The sequence below is a fragment of the Bison bison genome, unplaced genomic scaffold, assembly GCF_000754665.1.
Source record: "Bison bison bison isolate TAMUID 2011002044 unplaced genomic scaffold, Bison_UMD1.0 scf7180017864461, whole genome shotgun sequence".
Classification (NCBI taxonomy): Eukaryota; Metazoa; Chordata; class Mammalia; order Artiodactyla; family Bovidae; genus Bison; species Bison bison.
In genome coordinates, this window is record NW_011495023.1 from 6,112,237 (window position 1) to 6,137,377 (window position 25,141).

Consider the following 25,141-nt stretch of genomic DNA (forward strand, 5'->3'; position numbering starts at 1 on the left):
AGAACACCTGATCTGCCTCTTGAGAAATCTGTATGAAGGTCAGGAAGCAACAGTTAGAACTGGACATGGAACAACAGACTGGTTCCAAATAAGGAAAGGAGTACGTCAAGACTGTATATTGTCACCCTGTTTATTTAACTTATATGCAGAATACATCATGAGAAACGCTGGACTGGAAGAAACACAAGCTGGAATCAAGATTGCCGGGAGAAATATCAATAACCTCAGATATGCAGATGACACCACCCTTATGGCAGAAAGTGAAGAGGAACTAAAAAGCCTCTTGATGAAAGTGAAAGTGGAGAGTGAAAAAGTTGGCTTAAAGCTCAACATTCAGAAAACGAAGATCATGGCATCTGGTCCCATCACTTCATGGGAAATAGATGGGGAAACAGTGGAAACAGTGTCAGACTTTATTTTTTTGGGCTCCAAAATCACTGCAGATGGTGACTGCAGCCATGAAATTAAAAGACGTTTACTCCTTGGAAGGAAAGTTATGACCAACCTAGATAGCATATTCAAAAGCAGAGACATTACTTTGCCAACAAAGGTCCGTCTAGTCAAGGCTATGGTTTTTCCTGTGGTCATGTATGGATGTGAGAGTTGGACTGTGAAGAAGGCTGAGTGCTGAAGAATTGATGCTTTTGAACTGTGGTGTTGGAGAAGACTCTTGAGAGTCCCTTGGACTGCAAGGAGATCCAACCAGTCCATTCTGAAGGAGATCAGCCCTGGGATTTCTTTGGAAGGACTGATGCTAAAGATGAAACTCCAGTACTTTGGCCACCTCATGTGAAGAGTTGACTCATTGGAAAAGACTCTGATGCTGGGAGGGAATGGGGGCAAGAGGAGAAGGGGACGACAGAGGATGAGATGGCTTAATGGTATCACTGACTCGATGGACGTGAGTCTGAGTGAACTGCGGGAGTTTGTGATGGACAGGGAGGCCTGTCGTGTTGCAATTCATGGGGTTGCAAAAAGTTGGACACAACTGAGCGACTGATCTGATCTGAAGCTCAGTGATTTTAAAATCAGAATGGTAATCATTGAAACTACTGAACAGAAGGGTGTTTAGATTAGAAGAGTTACATATATAACTAACAATCTACCATTCCTAAATGTTAACTGTCTGTAATCTGGATATAATAATTTTTACAAACACGGCTAGAGGGAATTTTTGTGTCAAATGTGTTCTCATCATGACCTACCTATATCTTTAAATCTTGGGCCTTAATGATAATTCATTATGAATATTGATCACCTCAGAGTTTCAAGTAAAAATAAAGAAACATTACCTGGTGGTATTTCTTCAGGATGTTGTGCATTTCGGCCACATCTTCACTTGTGATGGTCTTGATGATATACCTCTTGTCGTAGGATGTGTGGAATCTCGCTCCACTGCGGGCCTGTGAGTCGTTGGGAAGAGGTGCACTGCGGGTCAAGGAATTCTTCCCATGGGCGATGGGGGAGGAAGGAAGAGAAACAGTTAAAGACCAGTTTCCAGGTCATTTGTTGTCGTTACAAGTTTTCAAAAACATATGTGTTTGCACTGCTATATTGAAAATCGGTAACTAACAAGGCCCGACTTGTATCACACAGGGAACTCTGCTCAGGATTATCTGACAGCCTAGATGGAGGGGAACTTGGGGACATGTATATGTATGGCTGAGCGCCTTCCCTGTTCACCCAGAACTGTCATAACATTGTTAATCGGCTATACCCCACTAAAAAATAAAAAGTTTAAAAAAAAAAACCACAAAATCTGTGTTTGGAAGAAGTTGATAAGGAGGAGGACATTTTCTATTCATTGTAACTCAAATGGCAAGTCCTTCAAATGAAATTAAAATAGTGACTCTAACATCTAGAATTATAATCAAAGTTGCTCTGTTTACCTTGTTCTTTTGAGTTGAACAAGAGCTCAGGTTTCCTTCTGAATAAAGTTAGGTTCCAGCCATGGAAGGACATTTTACATTCACTGAGAGTTTCCTTATACAAACAGGTATTCTGCCAAGAGTTAGGCACAGAGCACTTCTCCCAATTCTGATAACATTCCTATGGAACAATTACTATTTATATCACTGTTGTTTTACAGATGAGGAGATAGGGATCAGAGATGTAAAATAACTGAGCCAAGGTCACACAGCTTTAGCAAGCGGAAGATTGGGAATTCCATCTGCAGTGTGGCTGGCGCCAAACCCAAGTTCTCAACTAGTCAACTACTCAAGTAGGAAATGACTCAATTAGTGAACCCTGGGGTCTGTGGCTGCCCTGGGCTGGCCTGGGCAGGTACGCTATAACACAGCTCTAGAAGATTCTGACCTGGTCCATCCCCAACCCCACTTCAGTCATTGTTGAGGACAGTTCATCTCTGGAGGGGATGAGGTGGGGCTGTGAGTGGGGGCTCTCCTGGCTTCATCTCACTCCAGTGTCTAGAATTTCATTCCAGATTCAGGCTCTCCACCCTCCCACTAGCTAAGTCCCTGCTGCTCTCTCAGGTGACTCCCATTTGAATCTCTTTTCTCAGAGCCTCGGGGAACTCTCCTCCTTTTCCCCAAGCATATTACACTGCTTACTGGGATCAGCAAACCCCCAGCATCTGAGGAAGTCTGGTCTTCACCTCTGCTCACTGTGCCCTTGAGAACTGACTTCCACTCCCTGCCCAGCTCCACTGGATGGATTGTGAGGGACTCACAGGGAAAGACAGTCACTCCGCCTTCCTCTTCCCAAGTGGGCATTCCAAAGCCCCAGTGATCCAAAGTCTGTCTGGTTAGGGGGACGCAGATGTCTTCAGAGAGGCAAGTGGGATCACTGCATCATGACTTCTCCATCTTTCTAGAATATAAGCTTCCTTAACCTTTCCTTTTCTAGATGAAATCCAGGACTGAGTCTTCAGAGGTCTAACGACATTGCGGAGCTGCAGCAGCTCGTGGAGGGGCTGCCCGGTCTTGGGCTGACGGAGGTGAGTGCGTTCTCACTCCCAGCATCTGCCCTGGCCCCAAGGTCTCTGTCTTTACATCCCGAGACCACACAGCCTGATCTTAATGCCACCAGGCACACCTGGCAAGGGCAGAGCCTCCCTGGCCAATTAATCAAAATTGCTTTCCTTAGCATATTAGAAAATTTGTGAAAAGTAACTCCCAATGCCTTTAAATAGAAGGATCTGGCTATATTAAACGATGAAGACAGCTGAAATTCATCAGATGGACTGAGAAGTAGGAAAAGGATTTGGGGGACGAAAACGGTTATATTAACAAGTTTGATTCTTATATTTTCTTTTTCTTTCCCCTGGAAAATAAAAACCCCCCTTTTTATCACTTCCTACTAAGAATTAAAAGGGAAGGAAATCAAGGTGAATGTCCTGTTTGGAGGTTTTAAACATTGGCCAAAAAAAGCAATCACTGCTCTTGGCTAGTGGTCTTTTTCTTCCTGAACATTCATTTGTAAAAGGTTATTCCAAATAAAACAAGAACACTAGGAATTGTAAGATTACAAATTACTTTCAGGCATAAAAATCAAAGCACAAATAATGAACTTAATGAAAGACAGGCAGACCAGATTATAAACTATAAAACTGACAATACATGTAGAATAACTTTTGAGGGAGAAGAGAGGCTAGCAAAGGATACTCATATTCAGCAAAGGACAGAATTAACAGCAGCATCAGTTTCACGGACTGTTTTCTTAGGTGTATGGAATATGAAAGTGTTAACGTTCTATCACTGACTAGTGGGAGAGAACAGGATTGAAAGCTGCCGAGTCAGTGCTTCTTAAACTTTAATGGGCAATGGAGTCACCTGGGCATCTCGTGACAGTGCAGATTCTGACCCAGCAGGTGTAGGGTGCAGCGTCTGAAGCACAGATGATGCTGATACAGCGGGTCTGCAGACCACACGTGAGAACCAAGAGTCCCCTGAACCACGGCTCGATGGGATTTGTCTGGAGCAGAGCATGGTGGGTCTAGTGTAGTAAGTGTGTTACAAACATGCCTGCCTGAATGCCCGTCCCACTATAGTCCGTCCAACTCTGGTTTGGTTAAAATGCAAAACATTACAGTGAATAATGATTCATTGCATTCAGTGTATTAATTCACTAATGAAATGTCTAATAATACAATGTTCAGTGTATGGATTTACAAAGTAAAGGGCTAGAAAAGGCAGAATCAAAAATGTACTAACTCCTCATATATGCGTTACTGATATTTGTTTTTCTCTTTCCGATTTATGCATATATGTAGAATCTAGAAAAATGGTACAGATGAATCTATTTCCAAGGCTGGAGTAGAGACACAGACATGTGGACACAGTGGGGGAAGGGTAGGGTGGATGAATTGGGAGAGTACCACTGACATATATATGTTGCAGAGTGTAAAACAGACAGCTAGTGAGAGCCTGCAACCACAGGAACTCAGCCTGGTGTTCCGTGATGACCTAGAGGGGTGAGATGGGTGGGTAGAGTTGGAGGGAGGTCCAAGAAGAAAGGGATACATGTACACATATAGCTGATTGATTCTCTTCCTTGCACAGCAGAAACTAACACAACACTATAAAGCAACTATATTCCAATAAAAAGAAAAAATATTTTTTAAAAATGTATTAACTCCTTAGCACAGATGCTACCTCCTTCCAAATTCTTTGCCTTTCCTTTCAGTCTCAAAGACACTGATGATTATTTATTATAGACTTTGTATAAGGATATTGATCCTCTCATAATGGCCTGGGATATAAAACTTCACAAATTCTAATCTTGATTGTCTTAATATTTTAATAATCACATAAGTAGTCCCAACCCACAATATCTGCTTCCAATGTCTGGAAGATTTTTTTAAGGCTCTTAGTTTTCTAACAGTGAAATGAGGGACAAGCACACTTTATCAACAATTGGGATGTACTTTTTATAATCACTATGAATATAAAAATGTGTAAGTCGGATTTATTGAAAGCTTTAGACAAGCAATCAGAAGAGTAAATGCAATTTTACACAAAATGTGTGGCCCTTAGAATGACTCTTAAGGCTTGGAAAAATCCATATTCATATTTATTTCCACAGCATTACTATGGGATAGAAAGAGCCAGGTGCCTTTTCCCACATGAACATAATGAAATTGGGATACAATGGAGCCAAGTGTCACACCCAAGGCTCCTGCCTAAAACCTCTGAGGCAACCTTTTGGGGCAATTTACAAAAACAAGGCTAAATTTTGCCATTAATTAATACCATGATCGTTGACTTTCTGTAAGCTCTAACATAAGGGAGAAATAAGTCTGTTGGGGAGGGCAGTACTAAGGCAGGTGCTGGTCTGGGCCCTAGAACATTCTCTCCATCATCAACCCTCGATACCCAAAGGCAGTAAGCCTCTTTGAGCATCGGTTCCCGGGCCTGTAAAGTGATGGAGGGTAAGCCGGGGTGGTGGTCTCTCCTTGGACCTCCAACAACTCTAAAATGTACTTCCAGGAAGACAGGGCACACGGCTCTAGGCCGTGCAGGGGAGCACAGGCCTCAAGGTGACCTGATGTCTCCCAACAAAAGTCCAGTGAGAGGACAGTCCAATGCCCTCTCAGCAGGGGCACGATAATGGCTCAGGACACCCGGGCCAGGACTGAAGGGAGACGATAACAGTTCTCAGAGCAGCACGGAAATAAGGCGTCAGAGGCGGCGGCTGTTCTCGGGACTTCTCACAAGAACGAGAGGACAGGCATGGTACATAGACCGAACAGCCTGCTATCTAGAAACTGAAATTCCTCAGTGTCCTCTATTTTGTCACAAAGGAAGAGCGAACCACAGCATCATACTTGTCCATACACTTGGACAAGTCTGGGAAGCCAAGAGGAGAAAGACCTGAGAGAAACAGCCAGGGAGTAACCTCCAGACCCAAAGGGTCTCCTTATGCTTAAATAAACCTCATAGTTGCAGAGCATGACAGCTGGGGGCAACCTTGGAGACTGTTCCAAACCACCCAGTTTACAGAGCAGAAAACAGAGGCCCAGAGAGCAGAAACCACTTGCTTGAGACCTGAGTGGGTCAGTGTCCGTGGAGGCCTTGCAGAGGCCTCTGCCTCCTGTTTGAACATGCGTCTGGAGGGTGTTAGGATGGACTGTTACCATAGATTTCTCTGCGGTGACAAACACCTTCTCACTATAATATAACGCCTGAGCCAGCTGGCACAAGGCCAAACCTGTCTTTGTTCTTCAAATTTGCCAAGTAAAATGTGTAAAAATACCATCAGTAACAGCCTCAATGCTAATGCAGCCCAGAATCCTCAATTTATGCTTTTATTAACATGCGTACAAACCTCTCCTGACTTCTAGGACAATCATTACTTGGCTTTATCCGAGACAGATAGGAAAGGGGGCTGTCTTCTCTCTCAGCAAGGGCTGAGACAGATGTGTTTGGAAGCAAGGCTTAAGGCCAGGAGAAGTATGTGCGCTGAGCCCCGGGCTGAGAGTCAATCTGTGCAGCAGAGAGACAGGGCTGGCGCTCAGTAATGTGTCCTACGGTCCTGTAGACGGTGGTGACAACGTCAGTCCTATGAACTCTTCACATTTCCAACCATGTGGCACAGTTCATCATGTCTGTTTTAATTAATTCACATGTTCTGAGAATTGCTGGAGGTCTTCTTTCTCTCTTGATCAGTGGCTTAATCTTTAGAAAACTGTCCCATTCTCCTCCTTTCCCTGCTTACAACCACAATGCCAAGAATGCCAAGGCTGAATGGAATAGGAATAGTCTTTCACACTGGGGATGCTCTGGGTCACTCTCTACAATACTAAAACAAGCAAATAGGAAAAAAATAAAAGGAAAAAATTTGCAAGTCAGGACAAGATTTATGTGGGAGAGTGAAGTTCTAGCTGAAAGCACCATTTAACCCCCTTGCATCAATTTCCATTGTAGAAAGGTAATAATGACAGAATCATCACCATTAAAAGTTTTCCTGGGGGTTAAATGAGGTAAGACAAAAATTTTGATAACAGTGCCTGGAAGAGTAGTACTCCTTAATGGTAGCTATTATTATAAACAGCAAATTTCAACCTGGAAGACATTTAGAGATACAGCTCAATAACAACAAATTATTCTGTAATTTGGTAAGTCAAAAATGAAAGACTTATAGAATGGGCTCTTCCAGTTGGCTTTTCCTTTTTCTTTTGGCTGCAGTTTATGGGATCTTAGTTCCCCACCCAGGGATTGAACCCATGCCCCCAGCAATGGAGCCTTAACCACTGGCCTGCCGGGAAAGTCCCTCCAGTTAACTCTTGATTCCACCCTGGCCAAGCCTTTGGTTGTATACCCAGTGACAATCAAGAACCACATTCTTGCCACTCTCATACTGTCCATTTCATGGCTTACTTTCTACAGCCCTCTGTTAGAACCAGTTGCAATTTGAAAAAGAGAATTTAAAACATTTTACACAAAGAAGTTTCAAGTTGAAAATTCCTACCCTGAAAGGTTATACATGGCTCCTGCTCTGCTTCTTGCATCCTCTCCAACCAAAGGACAGGAAGGACAGTGGAGGAGTGGGCTGATCCTCTACAGGATGGAGCAAGCATGGGAGCTGGGGAGACCCCTGCCTGAGGAGGAGGGGGGCAAAGCAGGCTGGCTGAAGACGCCAACCAAGTGGAAGGTACAGGACAGGGAATGTCAGGGAGCCAGACAGACTGTCCTTGGGTGATCTTGAGGTGGTGGCCAGGGCAAGAAGGGTGACAAGGAGCAGGCTGGATGAGAGCTTAAGGGGAGAGGAGGAGGTCTAGAAGAGCAATCTTGGGGTGTTGATCTGGGAAGTCATTTACGGAACATGCTGGGCCACCACAAAATCCAGTTCAAGGCAGAGCCTTAAAAGGCTTAATTCAATGTTGAAAATACATATGTAATAGAAATCTGCAAAGGTCTGCACAAGTAGTGGCTCCCAGCCTTTCTTGATTACCTTTCTTTCCTCTTCAGGTTTTCAGGTCTCAGCATGTGTGGCAGAAAGAGAAGCAGTGAGAAGTTAAGGGCCATTAGGCCCCCCTCCGATCAATGCCCCTCCTGCTCCTTACTCTGTTATTCGATTATCTGCTAAGACAGACAGTCAGACTTGAGTGTCTCTAGGTTTCCTTCTTGCTCTACTACGAGGATTCATTAATGTGCTTCTGCTTTCAGTCTGCAGAAACCAGGAAATGGACAATGATTTGCTTTCAGTTTGGGGGGAATCTAATGATAAGATTTCCCTGGTAGCTCAGATGGTAAAGAATCCACCTGCAATGCAGGAGACCTGGGTTTGATCCCTGGGTACGGAAGATCCCCTGGAGAAGGGAATCGCTACCCACTCCAGTATTCTTGCCTGAGAATTCCATGCACAGACCATGAGGTCGCAGAGAGTTGGATATGACTGAGCAACTAAGACTTTCACTTTCAATGATAAATGCACACAAACTGCTTTTATTCACTGGCTACCCTTTTCTTCTATACATTTGATAGCTGTATATTATAAACTATGTAATGCCTTAAATTCACTTGTTCTAAATGAAAATACTTTAACACAAGCCCCATATGTCAAGAAAAAGGCAACCAAAATCAATGGTGGAGAAGAAAAAGGTCTCATACCAAATATAAACTAATCTTAAACTCCAAACATCCTTAATGGCTTTACTGAGATATAATTCATGTACCAGAAAATTCACCTACTTAAAGCCTACAAATCAATGGTTTTTAGTACAATTATACAGTTAAACCATGACCACAATGAATTTTAGGGCATTTTCATCAACCTCAAAAAGAAACCCTATAGCCATTAGCAGTCAGTCCCATTCCTGCCCTCTGCCCTGCCAACTCTGCCCCCTGCCCAGCCAACTAGTAAACCACTCATTTACTTTCTTAGAGACCTGCCTGTTCTGGACATTTCATACAACACAATCATCCAGGGCGCAGGCATTTGTGACTGGTCCAAACATTCTCCCTGCAAGTCCCCTGAGCACACCTATCACCCTGAGGGCCTGGTGGTAGACCCAGGGCTGTGTTTGGGTGAGCAAGGCGGCATTGCCGGTGTTCTCTATTCAGTCCAGTGCAGTGAACATGTGACAGCAAGTCCATGCTGTTTCTTAGGATGCTGCCAGGCTTGCTGGGGAGCTAGGGATAAAATCAACTGACAAAAGTTAAAGTTCCAGAGTAAAGCTATTACATGCAGGGCATGTAAGAACAGGATAACTTAGTCTGTGTTTCAGGATGACCCTGCCACTAGATAAGTAAACTCACTTTCCACCACTCCCGTTTTCCATAGCCAAATACATCACATATCTTAAGGAGATGGGCTGGGATCTGGGACCCTTTGCTGCAGTGCCTGCATCTGAACAAACATCTCCTCCAGCAACAGATACAAAGAAACTATAAGGGACTAAAAAATAACTGTGAGGAGTTCTGACAATTTACGAACAAGATACAAAAGGGCCAAAAACCCAACTGCCACTTCTGAGGTGTCTGGAGCAAAACCAGGGTACTACCCATGTGCCCTGCACAAAGCACCACCAAGGTGTGGGCAAACCACCAGTCAACCCTCCAGCCCGAACCCTGGACCTGGTCCTGCCTGTGCCCTCCCCCCATTTCAAGGCCCAGCTCACTGTGCTCTCAGGGAGCAAGCAAAGGCACCTGTTGCTTGTTTCACTTTCTCATGCGGCAACAGGAGTCCCAATAACACCTTGCCTGCATTTGGCCTCCAATTTCCATAGATTAAGGAGTCCGAGAACCCTGGCTGGTAGCACTGCAAAACTCCATCTCAAACCTCAAGAGCTGCATTTGAAGCTCTAGTGCCATGGCAGACTCATCAGGAAATAAAGGAAGATGAGAGATGAAAACTCACTCTTGAACGGACTGCTTACATTTATAATTGGAAATTCATTCTCCTTTCCCTAAAGAAAGGGATTAATGGTGCTTGCCTTCCTCCCCAAGCCTCTAAAAGTCTGCATTGAAGATGTTTATTTCCACAGTAGGAGGCCCAGGATCGCTGGGGCCCCCAGGGGGGATGGAGGAAATGTCAATTTAATTAGCTCATCTTTACCACCAATCTTTCTAGACATCTCATAAAAATGTCGTGATTTACCAACCATTATGGTCCCCTATCCAATTTTTAAATACCCAAGCATTTTGAACATTTAATTCTCTTGAACAGTCTTATAGACATTTGGTTTTTTTTTTCTTCCCCATTTTGACATGAGCTTGTAATTTCTGCTAAAAAGCATGTGTAAAAGTTTTTCTGTTTAGTCAATGGGAAAGCCACTTACAAAATCAATTTTGCCACGCTCAAACGTGTAAAGGCAGCACCTTACAGAGGGGACACGGCAATACCGTGCACGAGAACCCGAGTGACAGTCACCTACTGGCCTCAGAGAGCATGGCGTTCTTCCCTCTCATTTCACAGATGAGAAAATTGAGAGCTCCAGGGCCGAGTGGATGGATTAAGTCACAGCAAGACTTAATCCATCTGAAGAGCCAAGATGCAAACCAGCTTCCCAGCTCCCAGGAAAACGTTCTTTCTCCCGAGCCGGGCTACCTGTTTCATGGACCTGCCACCTGGAAGGCGGTCGCTGCCTCATTGACAACTCAGAATTATAATTACATGCCTCAAATCACACGGGCCAGGGGCCAGGAGCCAGAGCCCAGATCGGACTGCCTTCTGGCTTTGCATTTGATGGTCTGAGTGAGCAGATGGTCCTCTGACCCCATCAGGGAGGGCAAGGCCAACACTCAAACAAGAACATCATCATCAAGGATTAAAAGCCCACTGGGTTTAAATCCTTGGGTTACCCTCCTGGGGAATTTCAAAGAAAGTCTGAGCAGTGATCCCAGGCGTGGAATGGCTTTCATTGCAGAGGCGGGTGAAACGCAGTGCAATTGAACACTTATTAATAATGAAACAACTAAGCAGAAAAGAAGGACACAGAAACGAATGGTAATGACCGGCAGAGAAAGACAAAGAGTTACAGGAACGTCTGCATGCCGTAAGGTTGCCTTTAAAAAGCTCGGGTTGGTACTTGCCTGAGACTGAAATACAAGAGGCCTGTGTCTGAGGCAGTGTCCGACCTGGACAGGAGCTCCCTGGGCTGAAGTGACTGTCAGCGCCCGGCTGAAAATCGAAAGACTTCACCCAACATGAATTCAGGAACGGAAAACGAGGGCTCACAGCCAGCCTGAGTTGCCAGGTAGGGCAATTTGCGATGGGGCAGGAATTGGTTCAACACTTAAGAAGCAACAGAAAAATCACATGAAAAACACCTGAGAATGCTGGCGGGCTGGGAGGGAGTTTTCCCAAAAGTCTATTCAGAGACCTGTCTAAACTGAGGGCTGATGGGCGCCCTTTGATTTTCAGCCCAGGCAGAATTTCTGTCCGATGTTCGTTGTGAAGTTCATGGTAACTAAGCTGAGAGGCCAATGCATGCGAGGAGAAACTGTGAAAGAGCGGGCAGGGCAAACCCAAGAGATGACAGACAGTTACACAGGAATCAAAGAGCTTACCTGACTCGAGTCAGCAAACTTGGAGCGGAGACAGTACGAGAACCACTGTGTCTATCAGCCCCGGATCTGGGCCTCTGCACTTGACTCCAATCCCGGGGCGCCCAACTACATGCTGACTAGCCTCACCCAGGCACCTCCAGGTCACCTCCACATTCACAAGCAAAAAACTCAACTTCCTCTCTCCCCTCCCCCATGCCCACACTTCCCTCCCCTGGTGAGTGGCACCCCCACGCTCCTGCTTTCTCAGGGTCCGACACGTCGGCTCCTGTCCTTTGATCCTGGGCTTTCCCTTCTCCCCATCCTGGGAAGCTGCTCTCAGCTCAACCCTGTCTGTGCCAAGTGCCCTGGTTCAGGCCTCTTCACTCGTTGGGGTATTTCGTAGCTTCCTAATTTCTCTACCTCCCTTTGATGCATTCTACACATAACCGCCTCGATTTGCTTTTAGAAAATCAAGATGTCATCACATTACTCCCCTGTGCAAAATCCACAGGGCTGGGGCTTCCCTGGTGGTCCAGTGGTTAAGAATCTGCCTGGCAATGAAAGGGACATGGGTTTGGTGCCTGACTGGGGAACTAAGATCCCTCATGCCACAGAGCAACTAAGCTCTCATGCACTGCAACTACCGAGCCCCAGCTCCGAAACAAGAGAAGCCACCATAATGAGGAGCCCTCGCACCGCAACTAGAGAGCAGCCCCCACTCACCGCAACTGGAGAAATGCCTGGGTGCAGCGACGAAGACCCACCACGGACCAAACAAAATAAGTCAATCTTAAAAAAGAAAAACCCTCAGGGCTGCTCTTGGGCTGGAGAATCCAGTGGAGGTCTTTTCCCCAGTTCCCACTTTGAGTTCCCTCCTTTCTCTCCGCTAGCCCACCACCATCTGGCTCTGGCCTCCGCAGTCTGGTTCAGAGGCTCATTTCTCCCAGCAATGTCCCCTCAGCCCTTCCTCCCTTTCTTCCTCAAATGTTTCTTAACTGTCCAGAGCCAGGCTGGTGCTCACCCCTGTACCTGCAACCCTGGTAAACAAGCTACACTCAGCTTCCGCCTTCAGACAGTTTCAGTTATATTTGGGAAAACTACAAACACCATGATAGACTTTAGAGATAATGGTAGAATTTTTTCCCCAAGTTTAGTACATACTAAAGGTCTCTGATACTTGAGAATTTTTGAACTGGAAACAAGAACATCAAAAGTTTAATAAAACGTTAGCTTTTAAAATTATTTTAAAATTAGAATCCTCTGCTACCAATACAAAGAGGAAAATGCATCAAATGCGAATAAAAAGAGATTCTAATTCAGGAGACTCAGCAGGGGAAAAGCAAGCCTGGTATTATCCTTCACAAAGAGCCAGAGGGCTGGTTTCTATTATGTGGTGTATTTAACATTAATTGCACCATTGCTCGGAGAAGGCAATGGCACCCAGTACTCTTGCCTGGGAAATCCCATGGATGGAGGAGCCTGGCAGGCTGCAGTCCATGGGGTCGCGAAGAGTCGGACACAACTGAATGACTTCACTTTCACTTTTCACTATCATGCATTGGAGAAGGAAATGGCAACCCACTCCAGTGTTGTTGCCTGGAGAATCCCAGGGACGGGGGAGCCTGGTGGGCTGCCGTCTATGGGGTCGCACAGAGTTGGACACGACTGAAGCGACTTAGCAGCAGCAGCACCATTGCAACCCTGCCTAACTTTTTGATTTCCACTGGGCAATCCTCTTCTGCAGCTCAGAAATTTTAACTGAAGTCTCCAGCTGACTTGCCGGGCCTGTCATTAACACGCTCCGGTACTCAGAGACTGCAAAGAGGGATGCTGTTCTTCTTTCTTGAAGAACATTAACAATCAAGACATCTGGGTTTCTGTAAATCTCATCAGCATCCATTATAGAATCTGTCATGTAATGTTTTTTTCAAAAGGAATTTGTTCATCCTTTCTCTTCCTCTGCATTCCCTATGTCTATCACAGAGCCCGACACACAGTAGGTGCAAATAAACACACTGAGTTGATAATTGTGCATGAAAACACCCACCTATGGGGACTAGAGTGGCAGAGATCAAAGAGACAAAAACTATAGCAACAGTAACGGTGGAGGCTTCCAGGGGAGCATTCATCTTGAAAGACATCTTAAAAGAATGATCATGGAAAGACATTGTCCCAACAATGATCGGAAGAATACATGTCAACTCTGAGCATATCACAAACCAAAGTAATTTTAACAAGCACTGACAAGTTGGAGAAAGTTCTGAATCTGGAAGCACTGGGCATACATACATGCACACACACACACAGGTTTACATATGTATGTTAAGTGATACGCTTGTTAATAATAAGTTAATAACAACTGAAACAGTTGCTTGACTTTAACAGCAGGAAGGAGTTCTATTTTTTAAAAGACATTCAAGGAATCAAAACCAAAGGAAAGACGACAAATGTTTATGGAGACAGCAGGGAAGCGTCTCAGTTTTAGAAGCTGGCTGAGGAGGTCAGTTGTTTAATCACTACGTTCTACTTTGATCAGATGGATGGACACTGACCTGTTTTCAGGTGCAGCAAAACGGCATTTACAAACGCAAAGCAGGTGGTGAACATTTACGCCTTTGATTTAATATGAAGCTCTGAATGTGAACTGGATGGTGGGCTCCCTTACTACACATAGATTTAAAAGTCCTTTGTCCAGAAAGTAAGCACTTCAGGAAAATAAACACAGCAAGGCAACGGGAACATGGAGGGGCCTGGGCCTCTCGAGCAATCCAGAGTCTCCAAAAGACGACGAGACTTCGGATCATTGATCCCACTTTCCAAATCAGATTGGGAAAAGAGGGTTCAACTTGATACTAGGTGACAATTGATAACTGTTACCCGTTCTGGCCACAACGAATGAAGTGTCCCGGGAGAAGTGACTCCACAACAGAGGAGCTGACACGACCTCCCCTCCGGTCTGGGCCCCACTCGGTGCCGCCGCTCCCACCCCCCACCCCCACCCACGTGCACGCGGTGCCACCGCCCCGCCCCCACACACACGTGCACGCAGCACCTCTGCGTGCCCGGCTAGGTGTATGCGGGCGCCCGGAGGCACCAACCCAGAGCCAGAGTTGGCACAAGTTCCTCCCTTTTTCCAAACCGAGTAGGCAATAAAGTGGGTTGAGCCTCACATATAAGATCTTGTCTTCAGATAGGGGCCCTGCCCCGGCTGAATGTATTTTAAGAGGTATAGACATTGAGAAAGGAACACAGAAACGGGGAGGGCGGCCTGAACCCTCCGCCCTCCTTACCTGCTGATTCCGTAACCGCAGATTCCACCAACCGCAATTCAACCCGCAGTAGGTGGAATCCGTGGGTGCGGAGGAACTGCATATGTCTGGTTTACGGAAATTACTTTAAACACCCACTTAAAAAAAAATACAGTTGCCAAAGAGAAAGCAGCAATCTAAATGCCAAAAGCACCAAACATGGCTGAGGGAAGGAGTGGTGTTCAAATGATTAATTACACTCACACTGGTTTTCCCTTATACTGATCTCTCAGGCTAAGAGCTTAACAGACTTGCCAATTAGTTACATGTGAATCACCCTCCAGTTGCCTAATTTGCCTTCAAAGTTTGTACTCAGCTATTTGCCCTTACTTAAATGTCAACTTACATGGTTTTGTTTTTAGGGAGAAGAGAGAGGGAAACCAGTCTGGTGTCCTAATATTTCAGCAACTAAGGATCTAATGGGTCCCTTTTAGATCTCATTTAACAGGGCTGGTTCTCAGAAGAAATATGACTTCATTGTGGTAATAAGTTGAGGAATCTAACAAGATCCTGTTGCGTTGGCCCTGAAAGTCAGTTTCCGTGAAACGCCAGTGTAGCTATTTTATTTGAAAAAAAAATTTTTTTTAAAGAGGGGAAGGTGAACAAAGGAAGAAACACACTTGAATGCAGTGTCAGAGAGAGTAGATTTTCTTAGGAAGTCAGTTATCAGTTGTTATTCTTTTTAAGGTACATAGTTTATTTTCACATGGCCTCTTGAAATGTAGTTAACAGTTCTTACATAATAGAGAATTATTCCTTTTTATTTTATATGAAATATATTCTCTCTATATATATCTTCTAATATATTACTATTCCAAAATTTATCCTTTAAAGGTGACTTGCTTTTGCAGCAGTAAACGTCAAGTCCAAGTGTGACTGACGTTCTTTCTCTCTTACACATGAAGCCCACACATGAATGCTGGCTCCACCTCAGTTTTTAAAAGCAAATCTCATGACTACATCCTCCCTGCAGGCTTCCCTTCCACCCTCTCTGGGGCACACTGGAGTCTCTGCTCAGAACCTGGGCCTGGTCCACAGAGGAGGGAATGTCACCCGCAGCCTGGCCAGCATCATGTGTGTGTGTGTGTGTGTGTGTGTGTGTGCTAAGTCGCTTCAGTTGTGTCCAAATCCGTGCAACTCTATGGACTCTAGCCCGCCAGGCTCCTCTGTCCATGGGATTTTCCAGGCAAGAATACTGGAGTAGGTTGTCCAGGGGACTTTCCCAGCCTAGGGATCCTTTTTCAAAACATGGTGGTTTGAAGGCTTCTCAGGCATGAATGAGCCTATGAGAAATTCTTGAAAACTTTCAACAGTGGGACAGGACGGGGAGGCCACAGATGTATAGCAAAGTCTATTAACTAAGCTTGATTTGCCTTGAGGACTTACTCTTTAAGAGAAAGTACGGGATAAGCTGTTGCAATATTCACCTTGCAAGGTCACCCAGGGAATATGAAACGTGATGGAGGATAAGTTAGAATTTCTGGTTTGGGACAAATGAGAGAAAGTGTTTACTAGATTTAAAATAAATCGGTACAGGAATTCTCAGCAGTCCAGTCCTTAGGACTGCACACTTTGCCTGCCAAGGGTGGGGTTCCATCCCTGGTCAAGGAACTAGGATCCCATAAGCCACGTGTTGTGGCCAAAAAGTAGAAATTAATTAATTAATTAAACAAGTCAGTATTCACACAATAAAATGACTAGACTGTCACAAAAGACCAGGAAGCAGCCCTGGTATCTCCTGACTTAGACTTCTGCTCTTAAAAAAAATCCTTGGCCTTCACGAATCTGGCCGGCTCTCTGAAAATCAGGTAACTGACGCCAGGTGCATTTCAGGAGAAATGGCCATGCATCAGCAGGTCCAACAGCCCATGACTCGATTTTAGAAGTCAAAATTGACTCCCGGGCAAACGTGGGGAGGAAGGCAGCAGGGCACATCTTCACGTGGTGGGGCGCAAGAGCAGGAGGGCGCAAACACAGAAGTGTCCCGCAGGCCGGTGGGCTCTGGCTGGCGACAGCGGCGCGGCTGTCACTAAGCCATTCTGCACCGCAGGGCCCTACGGGGGCCTCGAGAAAAAATGCAATGAAATTACAATGAGATCATACTGATAACGGGCCCCAACTGAAAGAACCTTTTATTTCAGAAAGCACACTTAAAAATTCTTCTAGAAAATGAAAGTTACTATTACTTGACATGAAAAAAACATGAATTCTATTTTACGGAGCAAAAGGCATGAGTGAAACCCATTTGAGATAAATGTTATGAAAGCAACTCACCTGGAAATCCTGATCATCGATTCCAAACCTCTCCCGCAGGTTACGGAAAACCATGGGGCAGTATTCCTTAAACTTGAAGTGGCTCGGCATGTTTTCTCTGAAACAATCAGATCGTGGAATAAAGTTCAGATGTACAAACAGTGAATCTGCCACCATCCTGCTCACCTGCAGCCAACGATGTGCTTGGAGTGCCCCACCCACAGCAGGCACAGATGGGCTTCGAGCGAGAAGAGAACTTGCTTGAACGCGATTGTGTTAGAGAACTGAGGTCTATAGCTGCTGCAACCCACAGTAAGATCCGGGGGCAGAAGGGACAGACATTCAGGGGGGACAATAAAAGAGAAGCAAAAGGCTTGCAGAGGGAGGGAAGGGCAGCAGAGTACAAACCATGCTCCCCACTCCTAACAGGTTGAAGTGAAGTGAAAGTCCCTCAGTCTCATCTGGCTCTTTGTGACCCCATGCACTATACAGTCCATGGAATTCTCCAGGCCAGAATACTGAAGTGGGTGGCCTTTCCCTTCGCCAGGGGATCTTCCCAACCCAGGGATCGAACCCACGTCTCCCGCGTTGCAAGCAGATTCTTTATCAGCTGAGCCACAAGGGAAGCCCTCTAACAGGTTACCTTCTGACTAAAGCTTACAAAACAAGACCTTCTCTCACTCCTGGCTCGACCTGTTTTATCTTTTATGTAAATACCGAATTCTAAATTCACATGGAAAGATCCCCCTCAAAAGGTCAACCTTTAAAGAGTATTATGAGAATAATTAACACAGCAGCTTCACGTTAGAACAATGGCCCTATTAAGAAATTTCACAGTTGATCCTCACGTGAGAGAGATTTCTCTGGGGTTCATCCCACTTATTCAGAATTGCTTCCTCCTTTTTGTTCACACATGCACACATACACACACCCCTTTATCGTGGTACTCTGTACATACGATAGGAGATGATGGTAATTTGTACATGTGTCCATTTTTAATCACTTGCCTGACTGAACACCCTGAGGGCAGAGTATTCTTTTAAAAAAAATAATTTTTTTTTAAGATTTTTTTTTTTTTGATGTGGACCATTTTTAAAGTCTTTTAAAAAAAATTACCAAATTTTGTTACAATATTGCTTCTTTTTTTAGGTTTTGATTTTTTGGCCTTGAGGCATGTAGGACTGTCAGCTCCCTGACCAGGGATTAAACCTGTGTCCCTTGCATTGGAAGGCAAAGTCCCATCCATGGGCCACCAGGGAAGTCTCAGGGCAGGATATTTCTTATCCATCCCTGTATGTCGAGCTCACAGTGTAGTGCCACAGAAGGTGCTCCCTAATGATGTCTAAAATGACATTCAAAAGAGGGAGAAATAGTCTCAATGCCCAACATGGCTTCCAATTACATTTTATAAAAATGCAACTTAATTCCTTATTGTTCTAGGAAGCAGTCATTTCTGTTCATGAAGGAATCATCAGCAGACTTTTGTGTAAGGTCTATAGCTGAGGTCTATAGCTGCTAAAAAAAAAATTCCAAGCAATTTACAGCTTCAAACATTTAAATTGTAATGAGAATATCACTTTTAACATATAAGATATTCATAGAGAACAATATGCCATATGGCAAAAAGATATTACCCAAGAGGGCCTGCTGTTGCTTCTCTGAAAATGACAGATGGCTATGTTTATCACAGGATTAACTTCATCAGCAAAACTTTACTCCCACCCATTGAAAAATAATGTGATTATAGAAATTCACAAAAACCATACTCCCGGCAGCCACGTTAGTTCTACAAAAGGTCGTGCTTGTACTTACTTGTTAAAAAGGTGATTGTCCACCTTTATCTTTGAATAGGCTTTGAAGTCATCTGGCATCAACATAACAGGGATTTGAACATGGCTCAGTTCATTGATCTAGGAAAACAGAATAAATGGCACAGGTTGTTAGCATCTAGGTGGGAAGCACTTATCTTGAACACTTCATTTTCCAAGGAAACCTGGTGGATGCTCGCACTTCCCAGACCACTTTCCTCCCTGTTCCCATCGTGCAGCTGCTTCCCTCACCCTCTCCTCGGCCACCACCACCACCACCACGGTCTCCCACCTCACACCCAGCTCCGACTTCCCCTGCTCATCCCTGCCTGGCACCAGCCTCCAGGATGGCAGGGGCAAGAGAGGGGTTCTGGAGGGTGAACCCTCACAGCCAGCTATCCCAGCTCCTCTCTATCCATCTTCCCACGTCCTCTCCAGAGCCTCAACCCACAGCTCCTTTGATCACATGTCCAGGGCAACGTCCCTCTGTAAATACTATCTGAGAAAGACAGCCTTTTAATTTCTGATATAAATATTTGTGGGGGGACTTCCTTTGTTGGTTGTCCAGTGGCTAAGACTTCCTGTTCCCAATGCAGGGGACCTGGGTTGACCCCTGGTCAGGGAACTAGAACCCACCTGCTGCAATGAACATCGAAGACCCTGTTGCAACTAAGACCCGGCACAGCCACATAAAGAAATAATTTGTTGAATTAGTGGATATGACTATTTCTTTACACTTCAGAGGTACTCAAAAGGCACACTGTTATCTATACGGTCTTTACCTTTCTTATGGGACCTAATTTTAAAATAAATATTAGGGTGGGACATGAATTTACCAGAAGAGGAACCTTCAGGAAGAAAAGAAAAGAAACGCATGGCCATGGGGTTAGATGACAGGGAAGTGGGTTGGACAGGGGTCAAGACAAAGGCACATCTTTATGTGATTACAGAGAACAAGAGGTTAATCCATCTCGGTTTACATTCCCATGAATGGCTGGGACAGCTTTTGACACTTTTTGATTGAAAAAGCTGAACCTTCTCTTGGTTAATTATTTCTGTATTTAGCTCCCAAGTGATAATTCCCTGGTTACTAGTAATAAAAATCATCTTAAAGGTTTATGTTCAGTCGTTAAGTTTGCAACCCCATGGACTGCAGGCTTCCTTGTCCTTCACTATCTCTTGGAGTTTGCTCAGATTCATGTCCATTGAGTCGGTGATGCTATCTAACTATCTCATTCTCTGCCACCCTCTTCTCATTGCCTTCGATCTTTCCCAGCATCAAGTTCTTTTCCAATGAGTCAACTCTTCGCATCAGGTGGCCAAAGTATTGGAGCTTCAGCATCAGTCCTTCCAATGAATATTCAGAGTTGATGCTCTTTAGGATTGACTGGTTTGATCTCCTTGCAGTCCAAGGGACTCTTAAGAGTCTTCTCCAGCACCACAGTTCAAAAGTATCAATTCTTCGTTGCTTGGTCTTCTTTATGGTCCAACTCTCACATCTGTACATGTCTACTGGAAAAACCATAGCTTTGACTCTATGGATCTTTGTCAGCAAAGTAATATCTTTGCAAAGTAAATGGAAGATGCATGGCAGGGGTTCTTAGTTACAAAAACAAAAAGCAAAATGAGTTTCTCGATACATCACAGTTGTTAACCCATTGCTGGGTTCATAGAAAGTACAGGAAATCGTTAAGGCCCACTCCTTCCCCTAAAGTGAGTTTAATCCATAGGGCATGTGGAGACCATTAAGTAAGCCTGAAAGGAGGGGCTTCTGTGAAGATAAATGCCAATTTCACAGTTTGGGTCAAAGGATAGCTGGGGAGCTCAACCCAAGACTGCAGCACTAAACTAGAACTCTTGAAGGAAGCAAAAGTGGTCCTGACGCCCAGTGGACATAAATGCAAATGGTGCCTGGAAGAAAGCACTCCTAACACAGTCCTTCAGGATTCCCACAGATGAAGTTCAATCAAATTTGGGGGCACAAAGAAATGAGAGTTAACAGAAAACTTGATATTATGTTCAAGACTTCAGCTAGTAGAACAATCAATACAGAATAGAAAATTAAGACTATGTATAAAGTGTGTGAAGAAGGGACTTCCCTGGTGGTCCAGTGGTTAAGACTCCGAGCTTCCAATTCTGGGAGCATGGGTTCGATCCCTGGACAGGGAACTAAGATCCCACATGCTGTGTGGCACAGTCAAAAATTTAAAAATAAATAAAGAATAGTGGTTATAGTGCTCATGTTTTATTCAGGAGGAGAGGTAAGATATTAACTGTAGACGTTAAGTATTATGCAATAAGTTTAAGCTCAAACATTAAAAGAATAGGAAACACAGTATATAACTTCCAAACAGAAAAATAGAGTAAGAAAAAAACTCAATTAAAAAAAAAGAAACACAAGCAGGAAGAAAAAAAATTTTTGCACAGCAAAAGTGGGACAAATAGAAAGTTACTGATAGAAATAAATCTGGATATATACATAATCACAACAGGCATAAATAAACTAACAGTTAAAACTAAAGGTTGTCAAAATGAATTAAAAACTATAAGTGATGTGCATGAGACAACTTAAAACATAAGTTGTCAAATACATCAAAATTTAAGGAATAGAAAAAATATATTACATAGTACTAAAAATTGCTTGAAAGCTAGCCTAGTTTTATTAATATCAAATAAATGAATAACTCTAAGACAAAACCATTACTGAGGACAAAGAAGGTCTGGACACAGTGATAAAAGGTTCAATTAGCCAGGAAGACAAGATTCCTATGGTATAAGGACCTAATTAATATGAGAGTATAGAGCAAAAATTGTTAGAACCTCATGGAAAATGGGCAATCCGTTATTAAAGAGGCACATTTACATACGCTTTTATTGATATAGTTCAGACAGACACAAATGAAGAAAGTTAGGGGTTTACACAACGTACTGAATATCATTCACTTGGTACTTGTTGCACACCTATTATTGCCAAGTATTATTCTTCCAGATGCTTGGGTTACATGGTGGAACAAAACAGATTAAGATGCCTGCCGTCTGTAGCTTCTGTTTTAGTGGGAAGAGTCAGAAGATAAAACAATAAACTTGGTAAACTACCATGTTAGAAACGAGTGATCTACTAGGTTAAAAGGCTATAGAAAAAGGAGACAGACAGGACAGAAAAACTAGGGAATGCTCATCAGTACACGGGGAGGGTCACTGCACTATTTAAAACAGCGTGGATTCCAGTAGGCCAAGGTTTGGAGAAGATGAGATTTGACATGGCAGTGCAAAGGCCCTGGGGTGGGGACATGCCTCGAATGCTTGGGACAAGGAGGCCAGTGTGGCTGAAGCAGATTAATAAGGGGAGAGACAGTAAGAGCTGAGGTTACAGGTAAGGGGAAGTGGTTTCTGTGGGGCCTTGCATGTCACTAGAAAGACTCTGGCTTTTACTCTAAGAGATATGGGAACCATTGCAGCTTCTGGGTGATAAAGCAATGAAATCAGTTAACTCAGGGTTTAAAAAGATCATGGTGGTAGGGCAGGGGCACAAGCATGGAAATAGGGAGACCAGTTACAAGGAAGTGTAGTAACAGCCTGGTTTTTGTTGTTACCATTTTTGTTGTTTTGGCATGGCATGCAGGATCTTAGTTCTCTGACCAGGAGTGGAACCCAGGCCCCTACCAGTGGAAGCCCAGAGTCTTAACCACTGCACCACCAGAGAATTCCTGTAATAGGCTGTTTTGACCATGATGACAGCAGTGTAGTTAGAGATGGGGAATCAGATTATGGGTATTTACTGAAAGTAGAGACAACGTGATTTCCTGTAGTTCTGGATGGGGGAGTGTCAGAAAGACACTTTGGTCTAAAAGGCTCTAAACAGTCAGAAGATGGAGCTGCCATCAACCAAGATGGGGAGACTTCTCACTGTGTTCCTTTTTGTGCCTTTTTTTAAAAAAAATTCATTTTATTTATTTTTGGTTGAATTGGGTCTTCGTTGCTGCACTTGGGCTTTCTCTAGTTTTGGCAAGTGGGGGGCTACTCTTCAATGTGGGGTTCCGGTTTCTCACTGCAGTGGCCTCTTGTTGCGGGGCTTGGGCTGTGGGTGCATAGGTTTCAGCAGTTATAGCGCGTAGGCTCAGTAGTTATAGCTCGAGGGCTCTAGAGTGCAAAGGCTCAGAAGTTGTGGCTCACGGGTTTCATTGCTCCTCAGCACGTGGAATCTTCCTGGACCAGGGATCAAACCCATGTCCCCTGCCTTGGCAGGCAGATTCTTATCCACTGTACCACCAGGGATGTCCTCTTTTTATGTTTTTTGATTTTTGAATCATGTTGAAAAATTGCTTGTTCTAAAAATTAAGTACTTTAATACTTAAAAAAAAAAAACCCTATGACAAAACGTGCATGCAAGCTATCAGCAATAGTTATAAAATATATATTATATTCACATAATACTTAATGTGTCTTCCCTGGTGGCTCAGTGGTAAAGAACTGGCCTGCCAATGCAAGGGACATCGATTTGATCCCTGAGTCAGGAAGATTCCCTGCAGAAGGAAAAGACAACCCACTCCAGTATTTTTGCCTGGGAAATCTCATGGATAGAATTATATTATGTTGAGCCCTGCATGAATTTTTGGATTGGATACCACCACCCTCATTTCTGGATCCATGCTGACTTTCAAGTGGTACTTGTTTTTTTTTTTTTTTTTTTTTAACATAACCATTGAGATTCCAGTTTCCCAAAGATTATCATTGTACTACAAGAAGTAGTATGAAGTTGAAATTGTGAACTCTCTCAAATTAGTAGTTTGCATGGTGTCTTGCAGATGCTGAGATCATTCAAGGGAATTCATAAAATTCCCTTGAAATTTTAAAATATCCCAGGGCACTCCTGGGGAATTTGCTGCAGTGCCCTGGGCACCTTGGTGTGTTTTGGGGACCACAGGTATAAACAGCAGCAGATGCTTAAAACAGCAAATGATAAAATATACTTAGAGAATATTTATGTTCTAAGATAATCAAAATAATCCCCTAAATGCATTGTAACTGGGTTACAACCTATAACTCCTTTATATTCACCCCAAACAACCTTAACCATTAGCCCGTATAAACTGATGATCTCTATAACCTTTTCAAGTAAATCGTTTTCTTGGGATAACGCTGTGTCAACTGTATTTGTGCAAAGCCAAATTATAATTCTGTTGCTATGAAATTATGGCAATAACTTTATCAGGTATCAGTTTAGCCCATTCCAGACTATACTATTAAAATCTCCTTTGTGTTATGGCCTATAAAAACTTATGAAACTTCCACTTAATCAAGACACTAGACTAACTTAAAATCATATAATCTCTCCCATTCAGTTTACTCAAGTATCTTATAATATTAAATAATATTAAATATTTAATATTTAATAATATTAAATATATTAAATAATATTTCACAGAGTATATTTGTGAAAAATTAATATCTATACATCTTGATGCTAGCACTGGACTGTCAAAGTTCAGAGGGAAAAAAAAGAATCAGAACTGAAAACCAAGTCTTGTGACAAGCACAGTTAGAACAAAGCTGGATAGCAATTAAATCCATTTCTCAATATAGAAGAGAAATAGAAGAGAATAAATAAAAGCAAAGGAAATTTATAGGGTTACAAGGAAAAGTGAAGGAGCAACCAACTTCATATTGCTTTCACCAGATTAAATAGAAGTTGGAGAGAACATAATGATTCCTATCACATCTCTGCTTCTAACAATTTCTGAGAAAGCAAAATCCAGTCTGGAAGTGGGAACATAGAAATCCATTCCTCCCTCCGTCATGCTGCTGACATCTGTGTTGGTAACAGTATCTCTTTGGAAAGGCAGCAGGAAGAGAGACTTTGGGGATCCTTTTTGCTCTATCTGGTTCCTGCTCAGAAAAATGTTTTGTGGTAAAAGCATGACAACCTTCCAGCCCCAAAGGAATGTGTGATCTGTGAATTTCCCTCACTGATATGTATTCCACATCCATCCTTTTTATGTGAGCATCCACTCTGCTGGCTGCTATGCAGAGACCCTTGTTCATTCTCACACTGTGTCCAGAGAGGCCCACATATCAATGGAAGAAGTGCCCACTGTCAAGTTCCAACAGTGATAGGTGTTGGGAGGAAGGAGGTCATCAGACCATGAGCAAGCAGGACAGAGGCAGGACCAGGGCGGGGCTGGAGGTGAAGGAGGCGCCAGCCGGGAGCAGGAGGGGGCAGGCGGAGGGGGTTTCCAGGAAGTAGAGTCGAGGGTGCAAGGCCCTGAGGATGAAGGGATGAAGTGGAGTAGGACGAGGATTGGAGTATGGCAGCTGGAGGTGT

The 25,141-nt window shown here is 43.8% G+C and overlaps 1 protein-coding gene across 1 annotated transcript in view; it reads right to left on the reverse strand.

Annotated features, from left to right (window-relative positions):
- The window catches only part of PIP4K2A (phosphatidylinositol-5-phosphate 4-kinase, type II, alpha), a 188,622-nt gene that overhangs the window by 56,770 nt on the left and 106,711 nt on the right, over positions 1 to 25,141 (reverse strand). The window contains exons 4-6 of the mRNA XM_010860060.1: positions 18,824 to 18,921; positions 17,033 to 17,129; positions 1,293 to 1,445 (exon numbers count right to left, since the gene is read on the reverse strand). Of these exons, the coding sequence (XP_010858362.1) occupies positions 1,293 to 1,445; positions 17,033 to 17,129; positions 18,824 to 18,921 (348 nt within the window). The remainder of the gene's footprint in view (positions 1 to 1,292; positions 1,446 to 17,032; positions 17,130 to 18,823; positions 18,922 to 25,141) is intronic.